This window comes from Sturnus vulgaris, chromosome 26, assembly GCF_052056855.1.
Source record: "Sturnus vulgaris isolate bStuVul1 chromosome 26, bStuVul1.hap1, whole genome shotgun sequence".
Taxonomy (NCBI): domain Eukaryota; kingdom Metazoa; phylum Chordata; class Aves; order Passeriformes; family Sturnidae; genus Sturnus; species Sturnus vulgaris.
In genome coordinates, this window is record NC_142268.1 from 3022798 (window position 1) to 3032850 (window position 10053).

Here is a 10053-nt window from a genome sequence, read left to right on the forward strand (position 1 = left end):
AAGCTTTGTCAATGTCAAATTCCTCACTCTGGTCAAAAAAAAAATCCTAAATTTATTTAATAAAAGTTTTACTTGCTAAGTAACTGGGGCTCTACTTCTTGTTGTTAGTTGCACCTGCTTTTAGGTAATTTTTACACTTGAAAACATTGCCAAAGCCTTGGGCTAATTTAACAGGTCACATGGGGTCAGCAAACAGGTCTTGGCCCACAGAATCCAGGGGACCAATATTTCTTCACAGAGGAAGCATCAACACATAATACCAACACATTAAAAATTTGTTTATTTAAAATAGAGATTAAAATTCTACTTAGGGGAAGCAAGAGGATTAATGGAATCCAAAAGTGGAGTGAAGTAGTGGAGGAGGATGTCCCAGGAATGCACAGACATTCCAGGAGATCCTGTACAGATGGACAGGGATTAAAGCTGGGGCTGAGAAAAGGCTGGGTGCAGTCAAAGCAGACAGGCTGAAGGAGGAGGGGAGATGGGCTAAGGCAGAGTGAATAGTGGGAAAGATCTCTGACTGATGGGTAGGAGCAGCAGAACCATGGCTGAAGCAGGATGAGAGGCCACGAGTCACCTTAGGAAAAGGGGATTTTGCCACCACTGCTGCTCTGCTCCTGCTTGAAACCAGTGGTGGAGCGAGATGCTCAGTGGGATGGCAGGAATGTGACTAGAAGGGATACAGGATGAGACTGGGCATCCCTAGGGACTGCTGTAGTTGTAGAAAGTCCGGAGCACGTGGTTCCCGCTGCTGGGGAACAGAGCCCAGAGGCAGCAGAGCTGCTGCAGCCACCGCGGGTAGAAAATCTCGTGTGCCCGAGCGGCTCCGCCCCGGACGATGGCGAGCGCGGCCTCGGGAGCAGGGGAGGCACTGATGTGCACTCTGCCCCTGCAAGGAAATGGGCAGAGGGGCACTCAAAGCCAGGCAGTCCCTGCTGGGGTTTGAGCTGGGCACAGCCACGGGCTCTGCCTGCTCCTGTCCCATAATGAATAACCCCTTGATGTGCCCAGGCAGCTGCACTCTCCCCAGACAGGTGCACACACCCCCTTAAACAGAGTGGCTGTGCATTTTTTTGCATGCTTTCAAGAAGAGATGCATTCCTGCAGACAGTTATTTACCTGGTGTGCTCCAGTGCTGAATCAGTATCAATCAGGCCCAGGATGCAGAGTGTGACAGACACATCTCTCTTCTGCATGATGAGCTCATGGCGCAGTGAGCTGAAGAATCCATCCAGTGCAAACTTGGTGGCAGAGTAAGAAGTGGTGAAGGGAGTGGGCATTCTCCCTGGAAAGGGAAAAGAGAGAATGGAAAACACCAGGAAACTGGGTGTAAGGAGGATCCATGGAGAGGGAATCTGGGAAAAGATGCAGGCTTTGTCATACTGTATCAACTCATGTTCTGTTCAGGTGGGTCTCCCTTATATAAGTATATTAGAATACATATATCATTATATGTTTATTATAATATCATTATATACTGTGAAAAGCACAGTTTGGAAATGTGTTTAAGAGTCGAACAACAGAGAAATATGAACAGCACTGGAACAGCCTCATGTTTCCATGAGGCCAGCACTTACTCCAGGTAAAGCCACCAACCTGTAAGGGATGAAACAACCACCAGAGCACCTTTGTTCTTCTCCAGGGTGGGAAGAGCTGCTGTTGCAAGAGCCACATAACTCAAAAAATTCACCTGGAATAATAAATGTAGACATGGAAGAAGCAAGAGGGTTTTGAAAGCATGAGCCAATAAAGTCAACAGAGTGGTCAGAAATGGAAAGGAGGGTGGTTTGGAATTGCCTTTTCAAACATCAAGTGAGAAAAATCTTTAAAGATGGGGACAAACATTGCAACCATGAATCTTTCAGATTGCAGAAAAAGCAGTGAAGAAGATTCAGAGTAAAGGTTATTCCTGGGCTCTAACACGCAGATTTCCTGACAAGATACAATTAACTATCTCTGCTTTTTCTTTATGCTATTCTCTACTCTGCAATCCCTACCAAAGATACCAAAGTCTCAGTTTGCTCCCCTTTTAAGTTTCTCTTGACTGAGCTACAATGAGGCACAAAATTCAGTATCACTTCAGAGCTTGACTGCTCTCTTAAATTATAAGAATTTCTCACCTATGTTCCTAAGTTGCCACTCTCCAGCAAAAATCCTCCTTCCAAAATGAAACAGAAACTAATATGACCCACCTGAATGAAGAAGACTGAATCAAGAAAACAGCTCTTCATTTTCATGGCCCCAAAACCTGGCACCAGGGTGATTCTACAGGAAAACTCTAAATCTGTGAACAGAGACTCAAATGGCAGACACCATTTCAAACAACTTTCGTGTTCTGCAATTGTGCACATGCCATAGACCAGTAGGAAGTGCTGGCTGCTCACTTACAGACCTTCCTGAACTAAACACAACTGCCTGGAACTGCCCATCAATCCTAAACTCCTGGCCTAAAGGGAGGTAAGAAGGACAGAAGGAAGAAATCAGAAGTTTTTCCCAAACATTCCTCTTCACAAATGTACATCTGAGCAGAACACCTCTAGCAACAAAACCTTTAAACTGTTTGACTTCAAACAGGAATGAAGTAAAAGGATTGTTCTCAACCATTACCACAGCCTTGGATTTGCCTTGGAGCTTCTCAAAGCTGCCCCAGAAGGTGCCAGGCTCACCCAGTTCCAGGTGAGCTGGGAAGCCTCACCTGCATGAGCCAGCGGGTGTATTCCACATCCCCGGTCCACTCCTGGAAACGGTTCGTGCCCATGTGGTTCAACACCAGGTAATCCAGGCCCCCTGGGACAGCAGAAAAAGGACAAGGACATCCCCTGACCATCAACCAGGGAGCTCAGAAATGCCAGGAGGGCTGAACCACCCCCTCAGAAGGCTGGGAAATGCTTCACCATGGAAAAAGATTAAATATGCCCATCTGGGAGCATCTGACTGCTCCTCAGGAGTAGAACTGAAAGGAAAACTGTTTGACTTTGACAACAACTCCCTGGGATGATGTTTCAGCATGATTCAGGCTCAGAACTTAGTTCTGGTGGTACATCTATGTCCTTAACACCTTTCTCAGTTCAGGGAACTGAAGCAAGAAGCTCCTACTAGAATAAGAACTCTGCACACACCTGAAAGCCAAAGAGATGCCCAGGATGCTTACCCAGCTTTTGGACAGCAAACTGAACCACCTTTTCAGGCTCTGAAGGGGAAGACATATCTGCAGGGATATAAAATATTTTCTTTGCTCCGAGTGTCAAGCATTTCTCCATCACCTTGAAAAAGAACACAAACCAAAGATTAAACTATTTGGAAAAATAGTAGGGGAAAAGGGCACCATAAAGCACATACTGCAGTCAGTGAGAGTCAGATCTGGACAGAGACACACTTTAATTTAAAATTTACATGCTGTTTGGGCAGTTCTTTGAATGTGCATCCTGCAAAGAGTTACCTCTATTTAACTGTCTGTTAATCTACTTTGGGACAGGATCAAGATTCACTGGGAAAAAAAAAAATCTTCTTCAGGAGAAATCTTCTGGAACAAGGGTTATGCTTTACATTAAGTTCATCTCTTTTTTCCAAAATAACTGGAAAAGAATTGAGCTTTTGTAATTCCTTTGCTATGCTGAGTGTGTGAATGTGCCTGGCAATGACATGCAGTTTTAGCTATTTGCTGAAATAATGCCTTCCAGTCATTAGGAACTATTATTATGCTCACTGTCCCCAACTCACCTTTTGCACCATTTCACAGTGAAGAACTTGCCTTGGAAGCCACACATCCCCACAGTTAAAGAGCTACCCTTTCTAAATATTGTCCCATTTTATAAAGTACAGGTGAAGAAGTCTCATCTGTTTGAGTTGGTCAAAAAGCATTTAACCTACAAAAAGTCTTGAGTTTTTAACAAAACAGCTACAAATAGAACAATTTGGATTCTGCAAAGCTGTACAACATTTCACAGGAATTATAGTTCATGGAGTATCTCAAATTGAAGAGGACCCATAAGAATCAAATCCAAATCCCCACTCCTCACAGGACTCCCTCAAACTAAACCATATCATTAAGGATGTGGCCCAGATGTTCCTTGAACTCTGACAGGCTTGGTGCCATGACCACTTCTCCCTGGGGAACTTAGTCCAGTAACTGATCACCTTCTCAGTGGAGAACATTTTCCTAATGTCCAGCCTGAACCTTCCCTGATGCAGCTTCACACCATCCCCTCATATAAATAAATGTTCAGGCAGTTAAAAGCTCAGGCACTGTATTTGCATATTCTTGTACTGGCCAACTTCTCTTCTGAGTTTATGCTTAACAGTTCCAAAGGAAAGTTTATCATGTTGACAATTAATTTTTTTGTTGATATTTGGTAAAAGCCTGAATCTCTTGTCTTCCCCATACAAGGATGAGGTTCTTACCTTCTGCAGCACAGCTTCTCTTCTGGCAGTCAACACAATTTCAGCACCAAATCTGGCATAGTGATATGCTATCTGCTCTCCAATCCCAGCACTGGCTCCAGTCACAAGAACACGGGCGCCAGACAGGCTCTCTTTTATACGGGAAAGAGAATAAAAGATACAGAAGTAAGTGAAGAAAGCAGCAGAGGTGCTGCCCTTAACTACTGGCAGAGCTTTAAAGAAGAAAGATGCACTTAAGTGCTCAAAATTCTTGGTGCTTCTCCAAAACTAGAAGAGGCAGGCCCGATGATGCAATGACATGATGCCAGCTAGCTGTGTCACAGGGCCCTTGCCTGGGTTGCTAGACCAAAATCTTTCAAGAAGCAAATTGCTTTTCACCTTCTAAGACGCTGTACAACATAAACCAGAAACCAGGCTATGTGCCTTCTGTACTCTGCCATCAGTCTGGAGACACATCAGCCCTCTTGTGCCAGGCACTGCACACCTATAGAGATGGTTCTTGACACCAAGGAATTTACAACCAAAACATAAAAACAGCAAAGTGCCATTTTTCCCCCACAGAGACAGCAGGATCCCTGCTCTTAGACCATTTTGTCGTCCTCATTGTTTCAAGCTTCTCTTTGTTTTTGGGAATGAAACATTGCTTTGGGACCACCAACTCTAGTAAGACTACAGGCAGGAATGAGGCCATCAGTCAAAGTTTGGAAATTCAACCTCTTCTCTTGTATGACTTATATTTCAGCTTGAAATCATCCCCCTTGCGAGCCTACCTGGGTTAAAGTCGTCTTTCCAGAAGAAAGTTATGATCCCAGCTACAATCCCTGTAGCACAAAGCACTTTCCCAATCGGCTTCATATCCCTCCAAGCTGTGAGGAACAAAATAAAGTCTTGGAGCTGAGCACTTCAGCCAAAATAATACTGTGTTCTCCTTCCTCGGATGCCTGGAGCCAACCTGCGAGAGGCACGGAAAGGCTTTTGTAGAACCCAGAGCCCACCTGAGGGGTCTCTCCCCTGGGAGCCACAGCCACCCTGGTCAAGAATAAAAAGGATCTTTCACCGGCAATTCCCAGAGCCCTCTGCACTCAGAGCCAGCCTCCACGCACCGCGAGCTTACAGGAGAAAAAATAAACGCTGGTGTCTAATCTTAGAGAACTCTTAATTCATTAAAGACTGATGCCAGTTGGCAGCAGTGACCCCAAAGCAGCCGGATCTCGGGAGGGAGGCGGCGGCAGAGCCCACAGGACGGAGCCTTGTCTGGATAAGAAGAGCAGGGGGGCGAGCTGCTCTGGACGAGCTGCTCTGGATGAGCTGCTCTGCCACCTCGCTGCGACACAGCGCGACAAAACCGGCGGCGGGGAGGAGAGCGCCACAAAGGCGCAGGAGCCGGGAGCGGCCCCACACAGCCTCAGCCACGCCCGGTCCTGCCCCCTCACAGCCTCAGCCATGCCCGGTCCTGCCCCCTCACAGCCTCAGTTCTGCCAGGTACTGCCCGGCCCCACACAGCCTCAGCCATGCCCGGTCCTGCCCGGCCCCTCACAGCCTCAGCCATGCCCGGTCCTGCCCCCTCACAGCCTCAGCCATGCCCGGTCCTGCCCCCTCACGGCTTCAGCTCTGCCCGGTCCTGCCCGGCCCCCTCACAGCCCCAGCCGCGCCCGGCCCGGCCCCTCGAGCCCAGCCCTGCCCCGCCCTGCCCTGTCCCGTCCCTCACGCCCCTCGCGCCCTGCCCGGTCCCTCACGCCCCTCACGGCTGCGGCGCGGGCGGGGCCTCGCGGACACGTGACGGTTCCGGCCCCGCCGCCGCCATGGCCGCCCGCCTGCTCCCCGCTGTCAAGTGAGTCCCGCGGATCCTGCCCGGCCCGGCCCCCGCCCTCCCGCACCCTCCTCACGCCGTTTCCCCTCCATCCTCCCCGCCCAGCCCGGAGCTCACGCCGCCGCCCGTGCCTCAGCGCTCCGCGGCCCGTCCCCAGGCCCTGTCCCTCGGCTCTACTCGCCTCGCTCCGCGCCCTTGGCCTGGCCTGTCCCCGCGGCCCGGAGCTCCCGTGTGTCCCTGCACACTCCGGGCACGGCTCAGCTCCCCGTGTGTCCCTGCACACTCCGGTCAGGGCTCAGCTCCCCGTGTGTCCCTGCACACTCCGGGCACGGCTCAGCTCCCCGTGTGTCCCTGCACACTCCGGGCACGGCTCAGCTCCCGTGTGTCCCTGCACACTCCGGGCACGGCTCAGCTCCCCGTGTGTCCCTGCACACTCCGGGCACGGCTCAGCTCCCCGTGTGTCCCTGCACACTCCGGGCACGGCTCAGCTCTCGTGTGTCCCTGCACACTCCGGGCACGGCTTTGCCGCTGGCTGGGGGTGAGCATGGACATGTAACGTAAGCTCGGGATCAGCGCTGCGCTCGGAGCTGAGCCCACACCCACAGCGAGGACGTGCAGAATGGTATCATTGGGGAGAACAGAACGTTATAGCAGAGAAATCCCTTTTCCCCGAAATGCATGTGAATACACGACTTAAAAAACTGGTTCTTTCTTGTCCGCTGTTTTGTATCTGTCGTATGTCCCACTACTGCAGTACCGCTGTCTGCCAAGTTTTGGGTTGTCCCCTTGTACAACAGCTTTTGCTGTTTTTTTAAGCATTTCTCTGCCCTGTGAGTCTGGGAAAGCCAGTCACCTCAGATCTCTTATTTATAACAAAAATGCCAATAAAGGCCAAATATTCTCTTCCCGACTTCACTTTTGTAGGTTGCCATCACAGCTGTAAACTGGTGACTGCACATCACGCAGGGAAACTGTAAAAGCCTTGGCAATGCAAACGCCATGGCCAGGTGTTCACTGAACTGTAATGAGCTTAACAAGATATCAGTGTCTGTCAGCTTTATTAGATAAATATCACATTTATCAGGAAGAATCACACCATTAACATGGATGGCTTGCCCACTGTAAAATCTTTAGTTGCTTTTAGCAGAGGAATATGCCAGTGATTCTCAGGCTTTACAAAGTGGCACATGCTTTTGAGGAACTTGACACTTTCTCGTTTTTATATTGTAAACCATCACTGATAAAATGTGAATTAGGTGTAGTTTCAAGGGGCTGACAGGGAATAGTTGTCCTAGAAAGGCAAGGAACATAGGTGGGCATTTTTCTGCTGATTTTTCCTGCAGTAAGACATGAGATTTCTTTATTGATACCTTCTCTTTGGCAGTCACAACCACTGAGAGAGATGCACTGGTGGTCAGAACACAAACTGAACTGCTTTCAATTCTTTCAGGTTTCTGATCAAAGGAGGCCTGGCTGGAGCTGCTGTGTATGTGGCATATGACCAGGGGCTGCTGGGCAGTGGCACAGAAGGTGCTAAAGCATTCAAAAAAGCTCAAGAAACACTGCCTCCAGCTATCCAAGAGTGGACAAATTACCTGGGCTGGGAGGTAAGGACTGCTCAGGTGATCCCTGCAACACAGACACCTCCTCTGGATCAGGCAGAGGAAATATGAAGGTGATGTTCTGATTCCAGTGAGGCTGGCAGGAGTTTTACTGTTGAAACTGGATTTCACATGGCAAGTATTTTGAAGAGGATTGAAATGGAAAGTGGATAAACTTCTAAGTTTGGGTCAGAGACATTGCTCACAGATATTGTTTCAAAGGAGAGGGGTAACCAGCCTGTGCAGGGTCAAGGAGGGGATTGCAAACATGCTCTGGGGGGTATTTCACCATGCAGTGGTATTTCTAAGCTGCTTCTGAAGGATCCTACATGTTTTTAAGAAAAACAATCAAAATATTACCCTCTCAATTTCTTATATTGCTAACAGTTCACCAAGTTGAAATTAAATTGCTTGAAGAAGTGTCTCCTCTATGAGTAGCTCTTAGTTTTTAAAATCCTCAGAAAAGAAGGCCTTTGCTTAAAGTTTGAAAAGCATTTTTCCTATTATAGACAACTATAAATTAACAGAGACAACCGTGGATTTGTTTTTTCCAGGAGCACCTAAATAATATTGTCTACCTTTTTTACCTACTTTGTATTGCAGGAAAGAGCAAAGCCCAGACTTAAAGCTTTTGAGGCTTATGGAGAGTATGCACCTAAGTATTTTTGAGATCTGAGGTCAAGAGGCTTTGCCAAGGTGATAGGAATTTCAAGTGAAACCCCTCCAGTACTGATATTTTGTCTCTCTTTTTCTTTCTAGCTCCCACCTACTCCAAAATTTGAGTTTTCCGTCTCTAATTCCTGGAATAAAGGTAAAATCACTGCTCACTAACTGAATCTGAACTCAGTCTTTGGCTTTTCAGAAGGGATGAACATTCCCATTGTTATTAGAATTTTAGACATTTTTGTTTGAAGGCAAAGCATGTTATAAATACCTAGTAATACACAGTTTTTATGGTGCAGCAGAGAGTCTTCATGTAATTGTGGGGAAACACAATCCACAAATAATTGGAACATGTCCAGCATCACCATGGAGGCTCTGGCAAGGCAAGAAATAAAACAGGGCTTAAACAAAAACTGAGCTCAGTCTTGTAGTTGTCTTCACTCATGTACAGGGCCTGAAGTTGGAATTTATGTGTCAGAAATGCTCAGGGCTTAAAGAGATCTACAATGGTGGTGCTGAAAACTGGGAAATTTGGCTTGAATGCTGTTGATCTTGGGGTAATTCTTCTCTGCTTTCCTTGCAGGAGTGCACACAGTCATGTCTGCCTTGTCTGTAGCCCCCACCAGGGCCTGTGAATACACAGTGGAAGGCTGGAAATACATGAAGGATCTTGTGAAATGAACAAGTTCTCCGGGGTTCAGGATTCTCTCAGTCCACCCCTCTGGAGGGCAGCTCAGCCATGTAAGGGCTACAATAAAAGACTTTGGAACTTCCATTTGTATTTGGTTTGGTTTTAGCTTGCAGAGTGGAATAATTGCTTTGTCTTAGCATTGATCCAAAACTCTAAGCATCTCAGATCAGTTGTGATAAAGTGATGGCCATGTGCTGAGGAACAGCATGTTCTAAAGCTTGGAAAATAAATAGATTATTCTGAAGCTAAATTAATCTTTATGAACACCATCCAATTCAAACCAAGCCAACAAGAGTTTAAAAAAAATATAAAAATGCAAAGTAACTGTACAAGATGCTGTAAAAGATGGCCTAGGATTATATAAGCACAGAAGAGAGTAACTGAGCAGAGTTTATCTGCATGAAACCTTTTCTTAGCTTGCACTATGCCCCAGTTGGCAGACTGCATATTTTCATTTTAACATGGATGAAAACTTTGATGAAATCACTTTTCAGTCACAGCCTGGACAAATATAAGGAGCACCAGTGGCCTGGAGGGCACCACTATTGTAAAATAAAATTAAAAATGGATTCTGTTTTTAACCCTCTTTGATAGGATTGTTACAATTACAAAATGAGCCAGAACACAGCTGCAAAACAGGGAACAGCAGGAGGGGAGAGCAGGATGAGTCCTTACTCAAGTCAGGAAGCAAATTTAAAACACGAGGATGAAGAAGGATTTGCAGTTTTGTTTCCTTTTTTAACAAACCGATACACAATGAAGCCAACTACCCAGAGATTGCAGAGGATTTGGCTAAGATGCAAATGGCTTTAAAAAGTGCTTAGGTTAATTCCTGAAGGATGGGTCCATCAGCAGCTCTTAAACCTTATGGTCCAGATGGAAGCTTC

The 10053-nt window shown here is 47.0% G+C and overlaps 2 protein-coding genes across 11 annotated transcripts; one reads left to right on the forward strand and one right to left on the reverse strand.

Moving 5' to 3' along the window:
- Nucleotides 1-257: 257 nt before the first annotated feature.
- Nucleotides 258-6658, reverse strand: LOC106857111 (hydroxysteroid 11-beta-dehydrogenase 1-like protein). 10 transcript variants are annotated; one of them, XM_088179005.1, is made up of 10 exons: nucleotides 6393-6543; nucleotides 5172-5353; nucleotides 4402-4532; nucleotides 3152-3263; nucleotides 2696-2787; nucleotides 2393-2447; nucleotides 2193-2284; nucleotides 1597-1690; nucleotides 1120-1285; nucleotides 258-889 (listed from the first exon to the last, which is right to left on the reverse strand). In XM_088179005.1, the coding sequence occupies exons 2-10, from the start codon at nucleotides 5254-5256 to the stop codon at nucleotides 703-705; spliced, it is 1014 nt and encodes a 337-aa protein (XP_088035131.1). In that variant the 5' UTR covers nucleotides 5257-5353; nucleotides 6393-6543; the 3' UTR covers nucleotides 258-702. The 10 variants fall into 10 exon arrangements, with proteins under 10 accessions (XP_088035131.1, XP_088035129.1, XP_088035130.1 ...); XM_088179003.1 differs by lacking the exon at nucleotides 6393-6543 and adding an exon at nucleotides 5459-5717; XM_088179004.1 differs by lacking the exon at nucleotides 6393-6543 and adding an exon at nucleotides 5516-5716.
- MICOS13 (mitochondrial contact site and cristae organizing system subunit 13) lies at nucleotides 6144-9248 on the forward strand. Its single transcript, XM_014882966.2, has 4 exons — nucleotides 6144-6232; nucleotides 7662-7818; nucleotides 8572-8623; nucleotides 9059-9248. Exons 1-4 carry the CDS (start codon nucleotides 6204-6206, stop codon nucleotides 9154-9156), a joined length of 336 nt encoding a protein of 111 aa, XP_014738452.1. The 5' UTR covers nucleotides 6144-6203; the 3' UTR covers nucleotides 9157-9248.
- Nucleotides 9249-10053: the final 805 nt, after the last annotated feature.

Excerpts from the sequence above, each read along its gene's own strand:
- LOC106857111 (XM_088179005.1), bottom strand. The coding sequence starts at position 5,256 with ATGAAGCCGATTGGGAAAGTGCTTTGTGCTACAGGGATTGTAGCTGGG. Across the intron at positions 1,691-2,192 it reads ATTCAGTCTTCTTCATTCAG|GTGAATTTTTTGAGTTATGT; the intron begins GTGGGTCATATT and ends TTATTATTCCAG. Across the intron at positions 890-1,119 it reads TCAGCACTGGAGCACACCAG|GGGCAGAGTGCACATCAGTG; the intron begins GTAAATAACTGT and ends ATTTCCTTGCAG.
- MICOS13 (XM_014882966.2), top strand. The coding sequence starts at position 6,204 with ATGGCCGCCCGCCTGCTCCCCGCTGTCAA. Across the intron at positions 7,819-8,571 it reads CAAATTACCTGGGCTGGGAG|CTCCCACCTACTCCAAAATT; the intron begins GTAAGGACTGCT and ends TTTTCTTTCTAG. Across the intron at positions 8,624-9,058 it reads CTCTAATTCCTGGAATAAAG|GAGTGCACACAGTCATGTCT; the intron begins GTAAAATCACTG and ends CTTTCCTTGCAG.